This window comes from Strix aluco, chromosome 16 (genome assembly GCF_031877795.1).
Source record: "Strix aluco isolate bStrAlu1 chromosome 16, bStrAlu1.hap1, whole genome shotgun sequence".
Taxonomy (NCBI): domain Eukaryota; kingdom Metazoa; phylum Chordata; class Aves; order Strigiformes; family Strigidae; genus Strix; species Strix aluco.
The window spans coordinates 20002200-20027438 of NC_133946.1; the positions used below are offsets into that span (position 1 = coordinate 20002200).

General features: G+C 50.3%; 1 protein-coding gene across 3 annotated transcripts in view; it reads left to right on the forward strand.

Moving 5' to 3' along the window:
* SLC25A22 (solute carrier family 25 member 22) overlaps positions 1-25239 on the forward strand; it is a 53026-nt gene that overhangs the window by 23874 nt on the left and 3913 nt on the right. For all 3 annotated transcript variants that reach the window (XM_074842701.1, XM_074842703.1, XM_074842702.1), the window contains exons 3-8: positions 3063-3188; positions 6907-6962; positions 12226-12316; positions 22351-22469; positions 24112-24283; positions 25058-25212. In XM_074842701.1, coding sequence (XP_074698802.1) covers positions 3063-3188; positions 6907-6962; positions 12226-12316; positions 22351-22469; positions 24112-24283; positions 25058-25212 — 719 coding nt within the window. The remainder of the gene's footprint in view (positions 1-3062; positions 3189-6906; positions 6963-12225; positions 12317-22350; positions 22470-24111; positions 24284-25057; positions 25213-25239) is intronic.

Sequence of the window (25239 nt, forward strand, 5' to 3'; positions counted from 1 at the left end):
CCTGATAACCTCGGCAGAGCAAAAGGACCAGATGTCTGTGGCCATTTGAAGCTTGGTATTTTGAAAGAAGGCAAGACGTGCCCTTCGAGATCTCCCCTAGCCCCTCTGATGTGCTCTTGGCATTGTGAACAGGAGCTTGCTGGCTGCAGGGACTAGTTAAAAGGTCTGAAGAGAAGCACTAGGAGAACTGGGATGCCTTTCTATCCCTTCTCATGTTAACCTGAGCAAATGGCTTTATTTGTATGCTAGCCTGTGTTGTCCCTGTTTCACTAAGCCCTGTGCACTTAGGTAGTGAGAGGCAGTAGCCCTGCAGAAGCTAAATAGGACAGAGAGACCAGGCACTGGGGATTCCCATCCCACGAGAGAGCGGAGAGCACCGAGGTGAAAAGTGGGTTGGCTTAGTCTTGCGAGAGAAAAAGCTGTTGATTCGGGTGCAGTGCCCTCTGTCTCAGGTTCTTCTCTGTGCCCTGAATCCCTCACCTCTCCCACTTAGCTCATCTCTCCCATCTATGTGACCACAAGTCTGCAGCGGTCACAGGCAGCCAAGCCAGGGAGATCTGTTTAAACTTGGAGGATCTACTGAACCCCTTTTCCCTTGCAGCGTGCATCTGTCATCCCTCAGCCAAGCAAGATTGATACCAAAAGACTAAAATCCACAGCAGAGGTTTGCAGCAAGGGGAGCTCGAGGGCATTGTGTCCCTGCGGCACTGCACGTGGAACTTGATCTCAACATCTCACCAGATACTGCTGCACAGTCCATCTGCACTAGTCTCCCTCCACGGTGCACACGGGGCAACCTGAATGGTTGGATTCAGGCGTGATGGGGGTGTTGAGCAAGGGTTTCTCACCCACAAAGAGAGTGAGGGGCTCTCTGCAGCCCATGTTGCCCAAATTTTTGGCTTGTCCAGGCATGTCAAACAATTCCCCTTTATTGCTGGGGTCTGTGCTGAAATTGGGGAATCTTTTGCGCTTACAGTGCCAGCAGGCAAGATGTTTTCCACGTGTCTGTGTCTCACCCCACCTGATATAAACCCTGTGATGATTTCACTGTTGGAACAGTTGAGAGGCAAGTGTCTGCCTGCCCTGGGCGTTTCAGGGACACTTAGAGAAGTGATGACAGTGCTGAGGCTGGAAAGGGGCGCTGGTTGTGCCTTGCAGTCCGTGACTTGGCAGCAGTGACTTTGGAGCTGAATTTGGGGAGGCTGATGTGATCCTGTCTTGAAACATCTTCCTTCCCAGTGGTGCTTCCATCTGAACACTCTTATCTGGTCTCTAACTTCCTCTTTCAGTGTGACTGTGGGTTAAATAAGGAGAGCACCAATGATGTGACGCTTACTCTTTGAAGTTTTCCCATGTCCTGAGAACAAGTTGAGCGTAGGAGTTTGCAGGCAAATCAGTTCCCTTCTCAGACTGTGGTGCAAAGATCCCCGAGGCAAGAGAGTCTTGAGCTGGTGAGATCTTGAAGTCTGGCCCTGCGCTGAGCTCATGGACTGATTTTAGCCTGCCTTCCTAATGTGCTGTGCTTGATTTAATCTTGGTCAGCACTGTCTTGTTTGGGGATATGGACTGAGCTCAGGTCTTTCTGCCTGTCCTTGGCACCTCTTCTTCCAGCTGTGCCAGCCAGTGTGTGTGTTGCAGAGGAAGGAGCTCTGGCTGCAGGAGAGGTGGAGGCTGAAAGGAGTTTCCTGGAGTGCCAAGGTCATGCTTAGCATTTGTGGGCAGACCTTTGTTGTTTTCCACCCCTCTTTTGTCTGCTTTCTCCAGGGAGACCTCAAGCTGAAACCCTGAGTATCCATATCCTGCCTTTCCTTCCAGCTTGGAGCTGAGAGGCAGCTATTTCAGCCTGGCTGCTTATCAATCCTCTCTGCAACTGCCCCTCGATGCAGAGTGCTCCACAATGCCGCTGCGGGGGGAACGTGTTTGCAGAGCTTCACCCCACCGTGCCATGGCCAGCCTCGCCACCGCTGCTTCCAGTGGGAAATGCTGCCTGTGCCCCCATCCAGAGTGCCACGTCCCTGTCCTGAAAGGCAGCGTGCCCATTGCCCCCGTGGGAGGGCTCAGCTCGCCGGCCCAGCCAGTGCAATCTGGGACTGCTCTCAGCCATTGGTTTAATGTCCGACACATCCTGTGTTCAGGGAGCCATATGCTGCACTTTATTGGAGGGAGCCAACTCAAACAGCCTTCCTTTGTCTCTGTGTGTAGTGGTTTATCGAGCATATAAGTGCTGGACATTTTTTTATAATTGAATTTGCTGGGAACCCATGTTTAGCTGATCTGGCTTTCACTCAGCACCACTTGCAAGAATTCCCTGTGGGAACACAACAGGCGAGCAGAAAAAACCCCGCGTCTTGGAAGCGCATGCAGCCAGCCAGGTTTTGATTTCCCCGAGAGGTATGAGCTCACGTCTCTGCATCTGCGGCTGTGCAGGCTGCCAGTCCGGTGGTTTCACCGGCCTGTTGGGGTGTGTGTGTGTGTGTTCCCCTCGCCCCAGGCAGTGGGTCTGGAAACAGTTTCCTGGAGCTGCAGCCGTCTGCTCCTCGGCTGCCAGCTGGGCGCTTCTGCTGGGCTCATTCCCACATGACGGTAGGAGCTGACGTGTCATGAACCTCTCATTAGATGCGTATCTGATTGCGGTGCTGAGAAGCATTTGCCAGTAAACCTGCTGGCTCAGATGCCATCAGGCCCTAACTGAAGCCTCTCCACGTGGTAGACGGTCCAGCACTCTGTCTTTTCTCCTCTAGGGAGAACGGAAACCCTTGGGTCCTGGGGGACAGGGTTTTCCCTTGCTCCTAGCGACGTGTGGCTTAGCTGTTTGGCCCCATTTCGCTCATCAGTGGTTCATCCTGATGCTACATGCTGCTTTCTCCTCCTCCTTTCTATGTCCAGCAAGGGCCGAGCTTTGCCATGAGGCAGACCTCCCTTCATGCTGGGGGGGACAGTCTTGTCATGCAGTGATGTGTTAACTCTGGTCATGCAAAAGAGCTCCATTTTTTCCTCTTTCCCTCCCCTGATGTTATCCCAGTGCTAAGACATCAGTTTCTCTGCATCTCATCCCCTTACAGTTTACCTGCCAAGCTGATCAATGGAGGGATAGCTGGGCTCATCGGGGTCACCTGTGTATTTCCCATTGACCTGGCAAAAACTCGCCTGCAGAACCAGCAGAATGGCCAGCGGATGTACACCAGCATGTGAGTACCGTCCGCACGGGCAGCACCCCCCGGGGCTTCTGGCAGGGAGTCCTCCCACTTTGTTACCTCTTTCAGGTGAGTTCAGCATTTCTAGGAGCTGGGCTGTGCCCAGGAAAGCCAGGGGACAGTCTTGAACCAAGCTGTGCTGGAGCAGATAAAGCAGCTGTTCAGGCTGCTGAGCCCGGCAGGCGAGATCTCTGCAGGGGGCACATCGGTTTGGGTCCCTCGCTGCTGTCAGGGCTCAGGACCAAAACACAAGGAGCCCTGTTTGGTTCTTCACTGGGCCGCAGTCAGGTGCATGAGCGAATTTCTCCCTCTCTTCTGTTTCCATGACTCTCATATCGGAGGTCCTTCCTTTGCTGTGCCTAAAGAGGTAGCAGTCACCCATTCCCAGCCTAGAGCACTGTATTTGAGGCATCACAGGTTGACCATGCTGTAGTTACCACAGCAGTCCTATGTCCAAAAAAATTAAGTGCTGCAGGCTGTAGGAAAAGAAGGCATGAATCCACCTGGGATTTGTGTGGGATGCTTAGGGCTATCTGCTGTGGGAATGTGTACCACACTCAGCACAAGATGCTTTATCCTAGGAACCAGAGTCAGGCCTTTTCTTCTTCTTTCCTGCCCAGAGAATGTGAGGCAGAAGGGGAGTAGGAAGGAAATGCTCTGCACGTTGATGGCTTTAGTTTCCGGGCCTCCTTGCTCTATCTGATGACATGTAACTATGTGTGAGCTTAAGCTGTGGGCTCTGGCATGCCACAGCAGACTGGCTCTTCCCTTGACAGTTACAGCTCTCTCTGCTCCCCGCGTTTGTGTGCCCAGGCGTGCAGGCAGGATGCGGCCTCCCGTGTTGCCTTGCCTCTCCTTTTTGTTGTGTCCTGCTGCCGCTGTGGATTGCTTCTCCTCCCTGAGGATCCCTTCTCCCCCTGACTGTGACAGCGACAGGAGTTTAGGCAGGGTGGAGGATTTGTAGGCTCTCCTTGGGAGTGCATGACAGGACACCTCATCTCTGGAGGGGGGCTCAGTAGGAGAGAGGCTTTTAACCTCCGGCAGTTGAGTGCAGATCTCTGTAGCCAGGAGTTGTGGGATGAGGCACTGTTAAGGAATGCACAGGATTTATGCTGTATATTTGAGCTGGCTCCTCCTAAGAGTCTGTGACAAAGCCTGGATGAGAATGAGTAATGCTGGAGGTGTTCCTTGGGCATTGGTAGCAGCTGTAGGGAAAGTGAGCTTGGGCTGCTGGGGATAAGTGAAAGGGTCTTTTGGGGGCCGAGGGGCCAGCAAGGACAAGGAAGTAATGGGGATGACACATCCTGTAGATAACATCAGGCCGTCCTGTGTCCTACCTAGGAACAAGGGAAAGGCACTAGGAGGATGCTGTTACCATGCATGGAGCATGTCTTCAGAGACACCCTTACGTTAGCTAGGGATTTGCAATGGCTTGTCTGAGCTCCCCAGTTACAGGGGCTTATTTTTCAGGAAATACTATATGCCCATCGATACCAGATCTCAAAGGTGTCTGCTGAATACCCAAGAAGGCAGCAAGTTCATTTAAAAGTTTGGCTGTCTTGGACAGCATGCCTTGCTTCTGCTCAGCTCGAGAGACATCTGGCATCGGGGGAGCTTTTCCCTTGAAAGAGCCGAAGACGGTTTGGAGCAGCCCTGAGGGCTGGAGAGAGCCAGGCTTTTGAGCTGCGCTGCCCCAAGTATGTTATATATAATGTTAGTTGGCTGTTGGCTCCCTTTTTCCAGGGAGAGAAAGGAGCTGGGCATGGTTTTGGCTCCATCTCGCTCTGCTGCAGCTCAAGGGGCTGGGAGTGATGTGCAAGCCTTACGGTGGGGCAGCGGGGCTGCGTGAGCATGGTGGGAGCAGCTCTTCCCGTTCTCCTCTCCACCACGTTGTTCAAAGCAGCAGCACTGGCTTGAGGAAAATGCCTTGCCTTCAGTGTTGTGGTGGAAGATCTTCTTGTGGTGGAATAGGAGAAAAGTGGCCTGGGATTTCTGGGGCTTGTAGATGTGTTGGGGGAGCTGATATCGAGGTGCTGGAGCGAGTGTAGGGGAGGACAAGGAAGCTGGTGAAGGGCCTGGAGAAGGAATCCTGTGAGGAGAGATTGAAGGAGCTGGGACTGTTCAGTGTGAGGAGGAGAAGGTGAGGGGAGACCTCATCACTCTCTACAGCTCCCTGAAAGGACGTTGTAGAGAGGTTGGTGCTGGTCTCTTCTCACAGGTGATTAGTGACAGAACAAGAGGGAACGGCTTTAAACTGCAACAGGGGAGGTTCAGACTGGACATGAGGAAAAAATTTTTGACAGAAAGAGTGGTCAGAGAGTGGAATAGGCTGCCCAGGGAGGGGGTGGAGTCCCCATCCCTGGATGTGTTTAAGGGTCGTTTGGATGAGATGTTGGGGGATGTGGTGTAGGGGAGAACTTTGCAGAGTCGGGCTGATGGTTGGACTCGATGATCCTGAGGGTCTTTTCCAAGATTCTGTGATTCTGTGATCCCAAGAGCGAGATGGGTGCAGGAGCTGGGGTGGTGTGTGTGAAAGATGAGGTCCCAAAGGATGTGGGGAGTCCCAGCAGGGGGCGGGGGGAACTCATTGCTGCAACTGGCAGTGATGCAGGATGGGCTCTTCACAATTAATGCGGGGTACCCTAGAACAGCCTTGATCTGAGTAGGGCCATAACGCCCTCAAGGGAACTCTCTATTCCCTTCTCTCCCACCTCAACATTACTACAGAGCGGAGATGACGTTTACTCCTTGTGTTTCCAAATCTCTTAGAAATCTCTTCTTGTTTTCATCAGCTACGCTTCCCTTATTACTACTTAAAAGAGCTTTTTGTTCCTTAATTATGTATACATACGTGCATGTGCACCTCTCCCTTCCCCTCTGGCCACAGCAAGTATCTATCCCTTCCCAAAGACCCCAGAGCAACCTTCAGCCAGCGCCTGGGCTTCATGCAGCCGTGGTCCAGAGAGGGAAACTCTGCCAGGGGAGCTGCGGTGCCTTCCTGAACCGCACCTCTGGGTTTGTTAGGTGTGTGACTGTGCCTTTGAGCTGTTACAGCGCTCTGCACAGTTTTCCCATTTGCAGTAAAGGTAATTAAAACAAAGAAGGTGACAGTTTTCCCTGTGGAGCGGACCTCTGCGGCACCCTGTCACGCTCTCCCCAGGGTGAGAGCCCTGAGCGCTCGCTGCCTGCTGTAGGGCCCATTGTGTTAAAAATAAGTGCTTTAATCTGCGTGAGAGGTCACAGTTGACTGAGCGTTCGGGTCATCTAGTGTTTGTGTGGCTTGTGTCAAATTTCATGGAGTAAGTCAAGCAAGTCAGCATTGGGGGTTTTGCGCCCCCCCCCCCTTATTTCCCTTCCAGAGCTGGATTTAAAAGGATGTGCATGGGGATCGGCTTGTTAGAGCATCTCATGCATGTTTGCCACAGGGGACCCTGGGTAAACAGCCCTCGTGGTGACACTTTTCCCCTTTGTGTTTCTAGAAAGCAGACAGCGCGTGCGGGGTGAGCCGGGGGTTTCAAAGCCCCTGTGAATTAGGGGCTGAAATTGGACTCAGGCCTGAACAATGGCACATTCAGCGGCTGACGCGGTTCCCTTCTCAGGGTTTTGCTGACAGATTGTAAATGCAAACCACTCCAAGAGATTTGTTTTGTTTTTCTCTGCTCTCGCCCACCTTTGAGCTGCCGTGGTTTATCTCTCTCCGTTTTGTTTGCAGGTCTGACTGCCTCATTAAAACAATTCGGTCGGAAGGCTACTTTGGCATGTACAGAGGTAAGCAAAGCTGACTCAGGCACGGCGCAGCTTTTGCGTTGGAAGCACTGGTGTGTAAGTGGGAGGAAAAGGCCATATTCTCTGGCTTATAAAGCAATAACCTAGCAATATCCTAAGATGTTGAAAGATGCAGCTGTTTCTGAAAATAAACTCCTCCACACCAGGTGTCTGCTCAGCTCTCTACCATTGAGGGCTTGAGTCCACCTCGTGGCTCTTTTGGTGTTAAACCTTACCATTTACTGACGTTCCATCTTTACTAGCAGTTTCAGTGAAGCTGCTGTTTCAGGACAGTGTGTTTCCTAGCTTGGGCATGCTAAGATTTGTCAGGGGGGTAGTATCAACTCTCTTGAAGCGTCTTACTTTGTGGCTGATGATTGAATTTATGTCAAAGCCAACCCCTAACGTGGTTAGGCTTGCTGTCCCATCTAGTTGGTAGCTCATCTCCAGCTGTGTCTCAAGCATGCCTGAGTGCTTTGTTCAAGTATTAAGACAAGCTGCAATTAAAAAAAGAAATAAATTGAAAAAATAACCTGCCACCAGAAAAAACTCCCTTGGGGTGGTAAGAAAATCAGAGTTTGGCTCATGGTAGAGCTTCAGCTGTTTGGTCATTCTGCGCTAAGCTGCTAGAAATCTCCTGGCTCCTTGGCTTAGGCTATCTGTTGCAGCAGTGAGTTCCTCAGTTAACCTTATACCTTTTCTAATTTAAACACAAAATCCTTGAAAGATTTTAAAGGTTTTGAGGAGAGAGGAACAGCAGGCCAAATTCTGACTTTACTCATAGCAGAGGAAAATGTGGAATACCTTCTTTGCTTTCAGCACAGTCCAGCTGGCTTAGCCAACACTGAACTCTGGTTCATATTATATACTGGTATTCAACTGCCTGAATAGGCAGTTTTTATCTCTGAGGCGTTCAGATAGCATTCTTTGTGGCGCTCATTCACTGATAAAGCCTGATTAAAGTACTGCTCTGATTAAGTGAGTCCTTGGTGGTTTTTTTTTTTTTTTTTTTCCCGAGTGGGAGTCTGGAGATGCTGGCACCTTGCTGTTGGCAGCAGTAGGGTCTCTTGCCACTTCTTCCCTAGCTCCTGAGGAAAGGCAGGCGCTGCGGCCAGCCGGCCTGGGAGCAGGCACTGCCTGCTGAGGCAGTGGCTCTTGCCCAACTTACTGGTGGGCGTTTCGGGGGAGTGGGGCTGATGCTGGGGATGGATTGGCTGTTTTGCGCCGGCTTTCCTGGGAGCAGGCAACAAGACAAATAACCCCGAGGGACCCTGGCAAGCTCCATCTTCAGTGCTAGCAGTGACGCGTTCCCCCCTGATTTTTCCCAGAAGCTGGCTGCTTCTGTGTTCCTAGCCAGGAACAGAGCCTGCATTAACTTAGCCTGCCACTGCATATTTACAGCCTGCTTGCTGGGGAGCAGAAGGAAGAAGGTGTTCTAGAAACTTACAGGGGAGACTGTAGGACACATCAGGGCTTTTGAGAGAGACAGTTCAGTCCTCTAAGGTGTAGGGTGGTGGAGGGGATGTGCATCTCCAGGCCACTTTTCACTCTCAAGCAGAAATCTCAAAGGGTGCAGAGGGTTTTGCATAGCTCTTGCTTTTCCCAGCCCTAATGAGTCTGGTCAGCTTGGTCCATGTCCCACTAACTCTGTACCCCATCTATTCAGGGAGCTGATTATGGCTTGAATTTACCTGTCGCCTCTGACTATTAAATGGGGAGGTGAGTTTGGAGAGGGCTCTTGTGAATAGCTCCAGCTCCTTCCAGAAACTCATAGATATTTGAGCATGGCCAGGATGCAAAGGTGAGTCCTCCAAGTACAGCAGTCCTGGTCTCTGTGCCACAGTTCTGTGAGCTGACATTAGCAGCCCTTCCCTCCCTCCTGGGGAGAGGATGGGCAGGTAAAATGCATCCAAGATTTGTGAAGAATGTGAGTACTTTTCTGGGAAGAAGGTAAAGAGACGACTCAGCCTTGCAGACAGGGGAAGATGGAAATCAGATGGTGGGATTGGTTCCTGCTCCCTCCATCTGTCCCAGTTCTCCAGCAGAAGTTGCTGTATGACTCACAAGCTCTTATTTTCAGCCTTTAAGCTGAAGTTGGGAGAATTATATGTTAATGTGCTAAAGTGGCAGCTGCTGTGCCCCATGGAGGAGTCCCTTGCAGGGCACTCGGCCTCTGTCGGAGGGCAGAAAGGGTCTGCCTGGGCGCAGCCATCCCCCCTGTGTGATTTGTCTTCACGTGTAAATCAGAGCTCCTCAGTGCTTGAGCTCGTAGGATGCTTTAAGGGGTGCCTGTGGGCAGACAGTCCTTGCTCCGTATGAGTAGCCCACAGTGAATTGTGTGATGTATAAGGCAATCTCAATCCATTTAGCCTAGCTGGCGGGAGCCAAAGGCCTGGATCAGGCTGGGGAAGTGCCCTTTGCTGTTGATGATGTTTGGAGGGAAGCTGCAGTTCAGCTAGAGTAGTGTGGCAGCCTTCCCTGGCCTCTGCTAATAATACCTCCCACATGCACCAGTGTCGCACTGGGGATGACTCAATCCTCCCGTTATGTAGGTTGCTGGTGGTATATAAAGGCTCAGTGAGAAGAGGATGCTTACAAGTTCAGTTGGCAAACAGCTGGTTTTGCCTCTACTTGATTTTGTTCTTTGTAGTGCTTCTGTACTTCTTTTCAAAATATTTTGTATTTTTTAATGATTGCAATTTTTGCATTCTGTTTGTCTGCCATTGCTTCTGGTACATGCAGTGTTGCCTATAGGCCAAGGTTAGCTTTAATTAGGGACATAGAGTCATTGGCATAGCTGGAATTGAAGAGCTATGAGATTTTGTGAAAAGGTAGAAAGTCCAGCCAGCAGCTGAAGTATCTAGTTTCTCCTCCTCCAGTGAATTGAAACTGCTATGGATTATTGAGGACAGGGATTATCCCTTCTCTGCTAAGCAGCTTTACTGAAAATATCAAAGATGGAGGAAAAAACCCAGGTTCATCTCTATTGTGTGTTTTTACCCTCTACTTTATTTGCAATTGAAGGAGAAATTGCTGTGAAAGCCTCTCGGTTCCTGGAGGAAGTCAGCATGTGGAAGCATACTTCTTCCTTATCTTTCTTGTTTGATGGTTTGGAGTTTGTTTTCTTTCTTTCAGTGAACCCTTTGCACTAGTGGGTTTATTCTTTTTTCTTTCTCTCTTTGTTTTTCCAAGGAAGTGGTTATTTATGCTGCGTGTCAGTAATGTACAGGCATTTTACTCTGTAGCCATTAGGAGCAGCGTTGAAGTTGTCCTCAACTTGGCATTCAAGGAAATGCTTCATGGGTAACCACTTCCACTTAAAAATCAGGCTGTGTGGATTTGCATTGTAAATCCTGATATGACTGGCATTAAAAAGTGGAGGTAGAGCATGAAGATCATCTCTGTGTGGCTTCTCGTCACACGCAAGAGTCAAGGCAGGGGGACATGGTTTGTAGGGAGCACATCAAACTGAAGTAGCACGGTCACTGGTACACTTAAATCTTCACAAAAACCCAGGAGTGTGGGAGGGCTGCTCTGCTATCTGGCTCCTGCAGGAGATGATGGCATTTGTTGGATGTCACAGCCAGTGTGGAACGAATGCATTGGCTTAGCTTGCTGTGGGGCAGCATTACTCTGTGTTTTCTTCAGAATCTGAACACAGCAGTCTGAAGTGGGGGAAGATGTGTTGGGCTGCCCAGCCATGCCCAGCAAAGGCTGTCTGTTTTCCTGATGCCATTTTCCATGTCATGGAGATGTGTCCTCTGAGCAGAGGATGTGGAGCCAAGGATTCCCATGTTCTGGTCTCAGTTGTATTGGTCCCAGAAGTCCCAGTTGTGATTTTGCTTTGTAATCTGAGGAAAGTCCCCCTAAATCTCGGTTTTTCCATGTCTAATTTAGGGAGTTCTTTAATAATTTTTGGAGGGAGGGGAGTCCATCCTGAGGAACAGAGGATTGAGTTGCCTTTCTTTAGGTGTTTTGAGCTCTGATAGCTCCTGTCAACTTGTGTTCAAACCTCGTGAAAACCCCGCCAGGTTTGGAGCCTAGTGGGTGTGCAGGCTTCTCTGCTTCTCTTCTGAAAATGGAGCTTTGGGACAAGTTGTTTAAATCTCTACAGCAAGTGTAAATGCAAAAGCTATACCCTAGTATTTGTGTTTGTCCTTGCAAAGGTGTTCATAGGCCATTAGCAAGCTCCTCTGGAGGACTTGGAGCTCAGTATGCTTCAGGGCAGGCAGGGGGAGCTTTCAGTCATCCACTGGAGGACTTTTTGAGCCATAAGATTTAAAGGGAGGAGAATATTCTGCAGCATTAATCTAATGCTGCAAAATCCAGTATGCTCAGAAGGGACTGGCCCTCCCCTCATCCCATTTCCCCCAGGGCAGCTTGAAAGCTGCCTCGCAGCCACTGTGCTGCACTAAAGCCGGTGTCCATGGCCCCCAGCCCGTTCATTGTGGCAGGCACAATGCGGGGATTTGCTGTTTGTTGCTCCTGACAAAGGGGCACCCCAGCGGGTGGTGGGGGAGCCAAGGCTTGTTTACACCCCAGGTCTCCCAGCAAGCCTTGCCACGGTGGTGCTCTGCACCCTGCGGCTTGTGGGGGACAAAAAGCCACTTCAACGGTGGCTGTTCTGAGGGTGACACCCAGTGGTGATATACAAGGGAAGCCACTGAACTCCAGGGGTTGGTCTAGGGCTGGCTGACTTGTGTGTGGATGAGCCAGTTGGCTTCAGCCAGCCTCCAGGTCCTTCAGTGGCTCTGCCTTTTCTGGGCTGCCGGTAAGCAAGCTGCTCTGCTTTTGGTCGTGGTGGGGCAGGGATGCTAACAAGAACGAGGGGCAGGGGGCTTTTGCTTCTTAGCATCACAGAATATTTGCGAAGGGGTTGGGATTGGCTATTAATCCAACTTGTACTCCTTTCTTGAAGGTCTGATCTGCATCCTTCTGGATTCATAGGAATGCATCCTTGGATGAGAGAAGAGGATGCATGTATGCATGGTGGGAGGTAGTAGTGAAGCTAAAGAAATTGCAAAAACCTGTTGGAAATGGAGTAGAAACACATCAGGGGATGTATTCAAAGCCCAATGTGTTGGGAGGCAGAAATCCTATTAATTTCCAGTGGTGTTCCATGTTTCTAAACCCCTTTGGTGCCTTGGGAGCTATTCTTTGTCAGTCCTTGGTTTTGAGCAGGAGTTACAACACGTTCCTGAAAGACCCAGTTAACGGTTCCTTTATTCTCATTCTCCAATGGCCTTTTCCTCTTTTCCTTGCCCAGGGGCTGCAGTGAACCTGACTCTAGTGACACCAGAAAAGGCTATCAAACTGGCAGCCAATGACTTCTTCCGGCATCACCTCTCCAAAGACGGGTGAGTAGGAGGTGCAGACCTTTTGTGTTCAACTTAAAAGACACCAGCCCTTGGGACAAGTCTGGTGAGATATCAGGGCAAAGGTAGAATGGGGTGATGTGATGACTGAAATATGAGTTGACCTTGAATGGCTCAGCCAGTGATTACATTTGGGCTAAGGATGTAATGTCTATAATGGGAGGTGAAAAGCGTTCCACTGGATGACTGCTCTTTATTCAAGTTTCTAAAAATAGTCCCAAATCTAAGCCAAGGTTAGCAGATCCAGAATTTGTAGGCAAAATACTTGAGAGGAACCAATGGCACTGATCACTGCGCTCAAACAGCTGCTGGGAGGACGCTTGCCCTCAGCATCCTATTGGATACTGTTATGGTCTTTCTAGCTTGAACAGATGGCAAGTCAACTTCTGTAGACCCCAAACTTAGCATCCCTCTTGTCCTTTTGTAGCCTGAAAATAGTTTTAGAGAGGTGGTGAGTCTGAATTGACAGGGAGTACTTGCAATGTTCTCCAGTAGCTGACCTGCAAATAAATGCTGAAGGAATAAAATTGTCTATTTAGCTTGCAAGTGGGGGTTGGTTCATGTGAATTAAATGTGAGTGAAAGATGCTAGCTGAGCCACTGAGAGGGGCTGGACCCTGAATGTTTAAAGATGTTTCTCTTGCAATTGGGGGAACACTTGTGTCTCCCTCAAGACCTTTCTCCAGAGACAGCCAGTGAAGGTCACTGTCTCCAGTCCTCAGTGACAGTAGGTAGAAAATAGCCTGCTTGGGATATAACCCTGACTCTTCCCACCAGCAGTGATGGGGTGGTGCCTCACTGAAAATGCAAAGCTCTGCCATGATTACTTGGTTTAACAACTTCCCATAACGTACCATGTCAGTCTTGACTGCTGCAGATCAGTGGCTCAGCAACTTCAGTGGAGATTGTGGACTGACACAGGTTGAGGATCTATTTTTTTTCATGTACCTCGTATTTTTGTTCTGGAGTGTTTTAAAGTAGCAGCTACCATACGTCTGTGTGACTCATCGGCTTGCAGCTGTTTGTGATTTTTGGTCTCTTCAAATAGTGTCTCTCTTCTGTGCTCTGCTCAGACAGTGGGAGGTAATGATGTCCTCGTTGCTCCTCGCTTCTACCAAGCGGTGGGTCTGATCCCTGCAGCAGACACCACGGCAGGCCCTGGGGTACTGCAGCAGACAGGAGCACAGCTAGCTCTTTGCCACCACCTATGAAGTGGGAGCTCAGTAGGTTGTACGGGGAAGATGAAAGGATGCCAAGCTGCCATGCCTTGTACCACCACGGAGAGACTGGCCTGTGGAAGAGATCAGACCAGCATTGCGACATATTTGGTGTTCTGTGAGAGCAATCACTGCTGTGATGTTTCAGCCATTAGAACATGACGTGCCTGTCAGTAGATGTCCTGCACCGTGAGAGGTAAAGAATTCCTCATGGGACAAATGTGTGCGTCTGCCTCTCCGTGCTGCGGCAGGCTTCGAGCAGGTGTTTGGGTAAGTGGGATGCAGCAGCTTCCACGAGCAGCTGAGGTCTTCACCCAGACCTCTGCCAGTTTGATTTCTGGGCTCCCGGCTGACCCACACATGAGGTGGATGATGTGCAGTGCCTGGTTCAGAATAAAGGAGCTTGAGAGTTTTGCCAAGAGTAAGACACCCTCTTCTCCTAAAACATATGCACTGATGGGAACATCACTACAGTGACCTGGAGCAGGAGCGTAATACCACTCAGGTAGTGAGGAGCCTTTGTGTCTTGACCTGAAGCATTTTTAACTCCTTGTGACAGACAAGAGCTAGGCAGCATGTGGAGTCAGGGTCACTCGTCACATCCAACCATCATGAGGGGCTTGGATGAATGATATCTGGTAAGCTCTGCTCGTGACAATAGCCAGCGTGAGCTGGACAGAGAGACAGAGCCTTGATAGTGCTGTGATAGATGGTTTAAGGTGTTTCTAACTAGAAATGTCACTCCAAGATGTGATGGGAAAGAAGATGCCTTGCAGGTTGGCTGTGGCTGGTATAGGCTATGAACCTGGGATCTGGCTGGAAGGTCTGGTGCGTGCTGTGACCTTGCTTAGTGCATGGGAGTGGGGGGTGATGGAAAAGGCCAGGACATTCCCAGGAAGGATAAGAACCCTTAGAAACTGCAGGCAGCTGCTATCATGGAATCCTTTTCCTCCACGCTAGGGAGATCCCAGCCTGGGGATGGGGTCTGTAACCTGCCGGGGGGGGTTGTGCCTGCCCATGCTGCAGTCCTTGCACGCTACCTTGCCTTTGGCAGTTCGCAGGAGCTTTTCCCATGTCTAGCACGTGTGGCAAATAGGAGAGATGGCAAGGGGCTGTTTCATTGAGTCACAAAGCTGTGTGTCTCCCAAGGGTTTGCCTTGTTCTTGCTCCCTCTTTCCAAGCTGTTTGCAGTCTGCAGGTTTCTCACTTGAGATGTCTGTCCCCTCCTCCCCAGTTGTCTTTGTAAGACAGGGCAGGATTAGCAGTGCTGGAATCCAAATGCCTCTCCTACCCAGGGCAAAACAGGGTACATACCTACTAGTACATCGCAAGGCTGGGCCACCTATTTCACAACTCCAGTCAAAGCCTAGGTATAAACAAAACAGCCCAGGGTTAGAAAGGTGAAGATTCAAGCTGCCTGACATGTCAATGTGGTTTCATTTCTGGATATGTAATTGCAGCAGTCAAGGTGTTACATGGTATAAAGTGCAGCTGAGGGAGTTAGGCTCAGTGTAGGGCTGGGGGCTGTTTTTTCATGGTGAACCACCAAGATTCAGCTCCACCAAAATCCTTTTTGCACAAGCCAGACTGTCTGCTATACAGTCATAGAACACTGTGCTCTTAGACCAGCATCCCAAAGGATGCTCTGGTGCTTTTCTGACTCAGAGCTGCAAAAGTCTTCTAGACCTTTTTGACATTGAATGCCTTTGTTGCTAAGCTTCTAGCACTTCTCTTGCTTGAAATGTGTTGCATGAAATGTGTTGTCTGATAAAATGTTCACGTTCTATCAGTATTTGCTGATTAAAATATGCTGAGTGTGTCCTCCACGTGCAAGTGGAAGAAACATGTGTGGACCAGAGACAGTGTGGCAAATCCAGCACAACCCAAAATAGCCTCAAGTTACACAACAGCTTTTTGTGTGCGTTAATTTTTTTTTTATCCTTTGAAAAACTTAGTGTTGAAATGAACTTGCTTTTAAACTGCTAGGAAAAGAAGTGGCATAAAGCCTGTTTTTGAAAGGCCAGACTGAAAACACCACCTGTAGTGTAGGAAGCTCCTGGCTGCAAATTGCTGGAAGAGTATTTTGGGGATGTATCACTGCAGATTTGCGCTAGACTCCCTTTTCCCTGGCTGTGCTCTTGGATGCTGCTGGAGGTGGAGTATTGGGGCAGCAGGAGCTCACACAGGACCTCATGCCCTTGTTGGTGCACCCATCTCCCTGAGTCTGGAGATGTCTGGCCCTGCAGCCCTCTTCTCCCTGCAGGCACTCCTGCCAGTACGATGCTTTCCCTCTCCTTTTGGTGCAGGAAGGATGTGTGCTCACAGACTAGGGGATTTGATTTCTGCTTCTTTGTCTGTTTCTGTTTTGACATCAAGACCATTGTGACAGCCTACTGCTACAGCTTCTTGTTTCATGAGGAAACAAAACTCCTACTGAGCTGTCCTGGTCATTTAGTAACAAGGGAGGCCTGGGTGAGTTGTGTGAGTGCTGGAAACCCCCTTGCTATGCCATGGAGGAAAGGATGAAAACCAAGATACTGAAAACCCTATGACCCTGCTTGAGAAAGGCAATAAGGATGAAACATTGTCCTGTTTTGGCCTGAGGGCCTCTGCAGTTCCCAGGAGAAGTCGAAGAGGTGACGCACAGAAGAGTCTTCAGGCAGGTCCTTGTTCCTGTGGCACTCTGTGCTGGCTGGGCCACACAGCTGGGGAAGGCAGCACACGAGAGAGAGGGAAAACTTCCAACCTTCAGGCTGCCAGAAACTGATGGGATTATTTTTTTTTCCCTCTGGTTTTCTGAAGCTGGGTGTATTGAGAGACCCATAATCTCACAGCTGCTGTTAAAATAGCAGCAGCTTCATTGTCCAGAGCAGAGGATGTGAGGAGTCACTAGGACTAAGTGAAGCACTTAAGTGTGAAGCACTTGGGCATGAAGCTAATTAAGCAATTCAAATCAGCAGTACAGCAGCATGCATTTAAAGTACACTGTTGATTTTTGGGTGCTCAGTGTGTGAGGCCTCTTTGATAGATGTAAGTATTGCCTACTTTTTAAGTTCTCTTTGAATCTGGGTGTTAAACACTTCATAAAACCCAGTCTCTTTAAAGTGTCCTACAAGGTTTCATGTTTATCTCCAAAGCATTGAGTGCCAGGCAGCTGTTGTGTTTGGCACGTGTTTGCCAGGTTTTGTTGTTTGTTTTTCAGGTTCTTGATTAAATACTCTGCCTTGGCTGTGGTAAAAAGTGTCTCATGGCTTCTTATAAGAGTAATTTCTTGCTCATAAAAACTCTCTGGTGTCCCTGGATGAATTTCCTGCTGCTCTTCAAGGTGTGTTATTCCCTTACACCTCCTGTCCTCTTTAATCTTGACCTTCATTTTGTTTGCTCTTCTGGAGCAAAGGCTGGCAATCTGCTGACTTAGCAGCTCAGATTCCTGGGAAGACCAACACGTTTGCGTTAATTGTCATTTTGCTGATGCCAGCAAATGTTCTTCCTTTCTGCTTCCCCCTGCCCTGTAGCTTTGCTCAGAGAAGAGAAATAGCTACGTGTAATCCTCAGACAAGCAAGGCACTCTTCCTTCTCTCCCATGCAGATGGGGAGACTGGAGCTTGTTCTCCAATGCCTTCCTAGCTGATATGTCTCCCCAGGGCTCCTTCCTTCATCTGCTCCTCTTCCAGGCTCTTCTAAAATACTCAGACCATCTCTTCTGTGGCATCTGTTTAAGTAGCCATTGAGTAGCCTGGCTGATCCTTGAGCTGCAGAATGCTCATAGACAAGCTGTAAAGTTAGGCTCTTGATTCAGGAAGGAGGGATGCTGCTGCTAGTCCTGGTACTGAGCTGCTGTGTCACCTTGCACACAGCTTTGGTCTTTCTCCAGGCTGGGCCAAGGCAGCCTCTCCTGTAGTTATCCACTGGATGTCCAGACACGTCATTAATGCAGATAACCCTCATCCAACCCACTGGGACTTGTAGGTGCGGAAATCTAGCCCTTCCCCTAGAGAAAGAGCCAGTTAAGAGCTGATAATCTCACTGTGCCTATTCAGGGATAGCTGTTGTAGGGCAGGTGGGGGGGGGGGGTCCTTTTATTTAGCACACAGGCTCAGGGAATTACAGTGGTTTGAAACTGTAGACATCAAAGGTCAGGAGAAAGTAAATGCACTTTCAACTGTTAATCTAGAGAGGGCTAGAGACGGGCTGTTTAGTCACAGAATATACCCATGAGAGGAGCATTGCACTTGTCTCCATTCCAAGCACATGTTTTGGGACAAAACACAGGTTGTGTCCGTGTTCAACATGCCCAGACGTGTTGCCTTGTTCATTGTGCACTTTCACAGACATTCATATTGGAACAAAACACTTGGGATCCCTGCCAGGGTAAACCTGATGTAATGGGTGCAGGCACAGAGTCACCTTCCTCTTGACTTAGTCCAAACACGCAACACAGCTCCTGCAGCCAGAGGTAGGTTGTACCATACCTGGAGTAACGTCTGCCAGAGAACATTTAATCTAGTGGCGTCACTTTGAGGTGGATCTGTCCCATACCAGTGCTTTGTTTTGCTTGTCTGAGGCATTTTTGAGCTGGCACTAGAAGTGAGAGGGAGCTTGTAATGGGAACTTTCTTGCTTTTACATTTCCCAGCATCATAGCTTCAGCTTTTCTGAAGTGTGATTGCAATAGCTGCTTGTTCCCTCTTGGAAGATCAGGGGTTGGGTCAAAGGGACTGACTGGCAGTTTGGGTGCACATCCCCGTGTGGCTGTGGCAGACAGGTTGCCCTCCCTTTGAAGGACAAACCCTGTGTGTTGGTCCCCTCATCCATATCAAAGATCCACTGTTTAAATTGTTGGAAAGCAACTGGCTCTTTTGGTTTGAAGCTCTTGAGGAGCTTTCTACAATCAGTTGGGTTGACAGACCAGAGGCAGAGTTTATTTTATGAGTGAGGAAGGTGATGTCCAAGCTGGGGACAGTAGCCTCTTGGGTAACAAATAGAAACTGTCATGGTTTGAGCCCAGAGGGCAACTGAGCACCGCACAGCCATTCACTCACCCCTTCCCCCTCAGTGCTGGGAAGGAGAAAAATGAATCCAAAGGCTCAGGAATGGAGGTAAGGGCAGGGAGGGGTCACTCACCCACTTAACAGTCACAGACAAAAGACAGTCTCGTTAGAGGAAGAAAAAGGATGTCACTTTAATTCAAAACACTAACGATAATGACACTTAACAGACAGAATGGGACAGTGAGAAGCGTCTTAAAATCTTAAAAACATCTTAAAAACACCTCCCCCCACCCCTCCCTTCTTCCAGGGCTCAGTTTTGTTCCCAATATCTCTACCTCCTCCCCCAGCGGCACAGGGGATGGGGGGTGCAGTCAGTCTGCTGCTTCTTCCTGCAAGGGAGGGGTCAGCACTCCTCTGCATTCTCCCCCTGCTCCATGTGCGTCCCTCTCACAGGAGACAGTCCCCCACAAACTCTCTCCTTCGTGACTCCTCCCCATGGGGTACATTCTTCCTGAGATGCTCCGGCGTGGGTCACCCCCACGTGTTGCAGTCCTCCCAGTGCCAAACTACAACCGCGGGGGCTGCTTCTCCCCACAGAGTCCCAGGGGTCCCCCGCAGGCCGCAGGCGAGTCTCTGCTCCCCTGGTGACCTCCATGGGTGGCTGGGGCGGGGGGGGGGGGTGGCCCTGCCATCTCACAATGGGATACAAGGGAGTCCATGCTCTGGCACAACTTTCCCTGTGGGTGTCAGGGGGGTGCCCCTGCCATCTCACCACGGGATATGGAGGGCTCTGTGCTCCGATGCACCTCCTCCCACTTCCTCCTCCTTCCTTCCACTGACCTCTGTGTTCACTTAGGTGTCCTTGTAATTCAGCCTCAAAGTCCCCAACCCCCTCTCAGGTTCCCCTTCTTAAATACGTTGTCGCAGAGACGCAGCCACCATCGCTAATTGCCTCGGCCTTGGCCAGAGGAGAGTCTGACTTGGAGCTGGGGGAGCTTCGAGAAGCTTCTTACAGGGGCCACTGCTGTAGCCCCCTCCCCTGCAACCAAAAACCCCACCACACACGAACCCAGCACAGGAGATACAGCTTTGTATGGATGTTCCTTTAGGTCAAAGACTTCCTGTCTTTGGTTCCCTGCCCAAGCACAGTCAACTCCTACACAGTCAAGATTTTTCAGAAACTTGAAAAAAATCCTACTCTGCTCCCATGTGACATCAATATACCAGTGCTTTCTGAGATCCTGACTTTGGACTGATGCGTTGCTCTTGAACTAGCGGTTTATGGAGGGCTTTTCCTGCTTTTTTACTTTCTAATTTTTCAGCTCTAGTTTGAAACTCTAATTTAGATGGAGCATGAATCTTCTCCCTTTCCCGTTTGACATTGTTGATTTGTCACTAATTAATTGCATGTCAGTTGAAAAAGTGAAACGACTGGTTTCTGCCAGTGCAGAATTTGGGGCTATTGTGTATATGTTATATTTAACACCCTCTTGCTGTGATAAAAGATGGATCCTTGCTGGTGTTGCAGCTTTTGAAGTTAGTTGAGATGTGCTGGATTTTAAACCACTGGGGATAAGGCCTGTGGTGCCTTAAATATTTAAACCCCTTTGTCATCTAGAGATGAGCCATTTTCCAACTCCTTTTATGTGCAGACTGGTGAGGCTTCTGCAAAGGAAGTTTGAGCCCTGTATGGCAAATTTTAAACCTCCTGACAAAAGATTTGCTTATCTTTGGCTACTTTTTTTCTTGGACTGCCCCCCAGTTCCCAGGATATACAAACCGAAAGCTGAAAGCCCTTGTTCTAGATGCTTTTGATGTACCTGTTTGACAGCTCTAAAATACACCTGTGCACGTAAACCCTTCGTTGGGTCATACTGGCAGAGCTCCATGGAGTTCAATTGGCTTTTGTTGGCTGGAATAATGGTCCACAGATGAACACGCAGGGCACATCTTCCTGATCTTTTGAACGGGGTATCAAAGCGGTTGCCCTGGGTGAAAGCCAGGAGACATGGACTCCAAGGATGCTCCAGGGCTCTTGCTGAAGTGGGGGATGCTCTGCTGTGCTGTAGAGGGGGACTGGCAGGTGGTTTGCTTCCTCCTGGGGAGAGCTGGGGGCTGTGCAGCCTGGCTGCTGGCTGCAGCAAGCAGCGCAGAGACTGGTGCTGTGCTTCAGGCTGCCCGAGAGGCACAGGTTGGGCACCTCTAGGTGTCAGTGCCAGGAGGGACCTCTGGGTTGGCACCCCCTGATCCCTGCATGCCTCCAGGAATCTTGCTGCGCACGCTTCGACACCCGTGTGCGTAACTCCGTGGGAGGGATTGTTCTTTGCAGCTTCTCATCTATAGGGGAATTTGGAAAGGGGAGACCGTGAAATGTTCCTCCCTTCAGCCTCACAGGAGAGCTCTATATTTAGTCGCTGGTAATCTCTGCTGTGGCTCTGTGCCTCTAATCCCCTGCTCTGATATCGTCCCTGGAGAAGACGGGAGGTGGAGAAATCAGCCCAGCTGATGTGGTGGGCCAGCAGGATTACGGTGCATCTCCCCTCCCTTTCCTATAGGGTTGGCATCGAAACTTCTTTGGCGGCCCACAGTGCCACAGCTGTGCTGTGTGTGTGCATACGAAACCCCCGGTAAGGGAGTGTGGCTTGGTTTTGCAAGGGAATAGGGCATATTATTGTGTGACTGCTTTTGTCATAGTGTGGAGACTCGCCTTGAGTAGGTTAAGATGAGGTATTGCTGCAGGAGCAGGGCTGGGGCAAGTAAAAATAGTACTTGCATTTAAAACGGGAAAGAGGAATCTGTTTCCCCCTGGCTGTGTGATTTTATATATTCATTTTTTTTTTCCCTTTTAGAAAGAGAGCAGATCAGAGGCACTTCTTTTTTTAATCAAGTCAGTGTTTTCCGGTGCCAAGCGGTGAGATTTTTTTACAGGGTGAAAACTCATCAGTTTCTGAAATTTGAGGCTTTCTGAGCATTTGCATCATGAGTTCCTCTTATTAGTCTTAGCTGGGCTGTTTTGTGGCTTCGGGATGGAGGGAGTTACGTAACACTGCATTTTGTTAGGCAGGAACACGTCGCTGGTAATCCCTGCTCTCTAGTGCAGAGGATGCGCAGAGCTGCAGTGCTGGGCGTCTACCCCATCCCTTGTCCCGCAGGCAGGACCAGTTTAGTGTTCAGGCTACTTTTTCAGGTTTGGAAAGGCTGGTGAGGTGAAGAAACTCCTAATCTCAGGGGAACTGCCTTCCTGATTCTCATGTTCACTGTTTGTTTTGCTTTTGTTGGAGAACCCCAAAGCTGCAACTGGAATATTTTCCCACTTTGCTTTCCCTGTGGTCTCTGTTTGTTTGTTTGTGGGGATGTTGATGGTGTTTAAAGGACTATGCTGGCAAAAGGAAAGCTGCTTATATCCCCGTTAATGCTTGGGTCCTCCACTGCCCTCTGAAGCAGTACCCTTTCTGAAGGCTGTGCCCTGACTGGGGGCCATGCCGGGCTGGAAGAGAACTGCAGCTCTGTCTGGGGATGGAGAGAGTCGTGTGCTCCTGTCTGGGGCTGTTCTGCCTGGGCTTGTGGCATTTTCTGAATGTTCTGTTTCCGGGGCCAAAGTGGGTCTCTTCCTCCAGTTCAGGTGATGCTGGCAGAGATGTTAGGCCTGGGCTATGCTGAACTGTCAAGCCTAGCAGGTTCTGTCATCCCCCAGGCTGCCTCTCCTGTAACCCCCAGGGTCAGAGGGGTGCCCTGAGCCCATGCACCCAGCTGCCCCAGACAGGGCACCTCCTCTGAATGACTTTTTTTTTCTCTCTTTTCTTCGGGCAGGAAAAAGCTGACACTGCTGAGGGAGATGCTGGCGGGCTGCGGTGCGGGTACCTGCCAGGTGATTGTCACCACTCCCATGGAGATGCTCAAAATCCAGCTGCAGGATGCAGGGCGAATTGGTACGTGGGCTTCCCTTCCCTGTGCGCTGAGCCAGCAGGTGGGAAGGGACTGGGAGTGGGCTGTCGAGGCAGCGAGGGAGGGAATGAGCAGAGAAAACCCTTTTCCTTCTCCCTGCTCTCCCAAGGCAGAGGTATCTCAGGCTGTAGCAGAAGTTTCTCCTCTTCCCAGCTCATTTCCACCCATCCTTTGCTCACCTGGCTTTGCAGAGGCCCTTGCAGTTACAAAGGGTGATGGGTTTTTTTGCTCAAAGCAGTAGGCTTGGCAAGTGAAACAGCAAATGCTGCTGGTGAATGGAGACAGACAGGAGAGATGACTGGGTGGTTAGCTTGTGAGTGATTAAAACTTGTTAGTTACTGTGCACCCAGGAAGGGATTAGCATCCTCTAGTGCTTTTCCTGTGGTGCTTCCTCCATCTCCATGTTTTCTGATGTCTGTTCTCTCTCTTCTGCCCCTCTGTAGCACCTCCCTAACAGCTTCCCAAGGGATGCATCCTTTCCAAATGACTTGTCTCCCCTCTCACTCTCTTTCTTCCTCCTGACAAAAGCAGCAACTGTCTCTGCTGAGACAGTAAATAAAATTTTCCCAGCGCACTGGATTTGGAAGAGGTTTGGGATCAGGCTCTTGGGGCTGTGGGCAGGAGCTGGCAGGCAGAGGCAGGAGGGAGTGTGAGCCTTTTGGCTGAAACACCGTGGGGTATTCCTGGTGAGAAGGGAGACTGGAGACTGGCATGGGGACTCGGGGAAAAGGCTGTTTGCTATTGCCTTAATCTCTTCCAGAGATCAGCCCGGGGTATGGCCTCGTTCCCCAGGAGCTCTGCATGACACTTAGATACCACGTTTATGGCTCTTCCTGGAAAATGGGCCAATTTGTCCTTTAATCTCTCTTTTGACTTGGCATTCTTGAATAATCACGGATTTCCTTTTTCTTTCCTGTCTTTGCTGGTTTTAATGCAGACCTTATCCTCTTTGTGCGTATTATTTAAAAATGTTTGAAGGAATTAATCCATGGTTTGAGGGTTCAGAAGAGGTTTTCACTGCTGTAAACAGCCTGTTCTCTGTGGCGAGAGACCTGTGGTGTGCTGGTGGCAGCCAAAGGGTTGCCTACAGGTTGATGTGCTCTCCATCTTCTGGCCAAAGAGCAGAAATGCAGCAGTTTGGAAAGGCTGGGAGAAAATATAAATGTGGCTGAGGAGCTCCCCAGGTTAGTGATTGCTTTCAGGGGAAGGAAGCAAAGAACAGAAGTGTTGAACCTCTCTTGTTTATGAGTATCGTTAGTTTGTTCTACCGGGGGCTCGGGGGCGTAGCTGGAAGCTACGTACTGTCAGCTGCCTGCCCACGGCAGCTCCTTTTCTCCGCACTGTGGAGGTCATGTGTGACAGGCTGCTCCTGCTTAGGTAAAACCTAGTCAGCAGGAGAGCACAGCAGACAGCGTTGTGGTGTGGCAGCAGCCAGCTCTGGGACTGGGACAAGCTGGGAGATGCCAGACTGGGAGCAAAAGCTGTTGCAGGGCACCCGGCTGGCCTCAGGCTGCGTGTTTTGGTGCATGTGGAGACCTGCCTCTTCCTCCTTGTCCCGTGGCACTGGGCAGCGAGAGGCTGCTGTTGAGCCTCTTGCAGACCAGTGCTCTCTCTGCTCCTCACCAGCGGCGCAGAAGAAGCTGATGGCAGCGCAGGCCCAGCTCTCCTCTTCCTCTGGGGCGGGGGCAGCTGAGCCGGCGGTGGAAAGGCGCCCCACAGCAACACAGATAACGAGGGAGCTGCTGCGGAGCAAAGGCATCGCGGGACTCTACAAGGGCCTGGGAGCCACGCTGCTAAGGTAGGATGGTGGGCAACAGGGCACCAGTGTTCCCAGTCCTGAACGTAAAGCACCAGCCATCCAGGGGAGGAGCCTGCAAAGTGGGTGTTGGCTTCAGGGGGTCCGGGTTCGATTTGTGTTGGTTTTCATGCACAGGTTTTGCACATTAAAGAAGGGAAGGTCAGAGAAGTGAGGAAGGCTGCCTTTTTGTTCCTGGAAGATTTAATTCTGCTGCTTTCTGTGGAAGGTTTTTGTCTCCCCCATGGTCCATATTTTAGCACTGTAGAGAAGTCCTTGTGAGCTAGCAAAGCAAAGCTGTCAGTGTGAGTCTCCAGAGTGTGACACGGGTTCTGGCCCTTGGAGTGTGTTGGATGTAAGGACCGGTGCCCACTCTGACACTTTACCTGGGCTTTCACAGTGACTCTCCTCTAGCTTTAACAAAGGCAGGACTAAAGCAGCACCCAGTGGGCTGGGGAGCAGGATACGGACCTCCTGTAATTAACAAAAGTGGACAAAACGATGGACCTCTGAATGTGCTGGGGTCTTTGGTTTGAGTGTGAATAATCAGGGGGAGGCCACTGCCTCTGCAGGGCTGCCTGCCTCCCGTGGGCCTCTTGTTCTTTGTACAGTTAGTTTTGCCCCTGCTGAGATCCAGCTCCTGGCTGCGTTGCACTCGTGGCTGTGCTGCCAACACGTGATGCTCGCAGCCCTTCCTTTGATGCTCAGTTTGTTGGTGTCCCACTCTGACTTTGCCCACCCTTGTTCTTTCTTCCCCTTCCTCCCTCCCCACTGCAGGGATGTCCCGTTCTCCATTGTTTACTTCCCACTGTTTGCAAACCTGAACAAGCTGGGCCAGAAAGACCCCAATGTCAAAGCTCCATTCTACGTGTCCTTCCTCTCTGGATGTGTGGCTGGTAGTACGGCTGCAGTGGCTGTCAATCCTTGCGACGGTGAGTCCCGAGTAGCCTCTGCTGGTG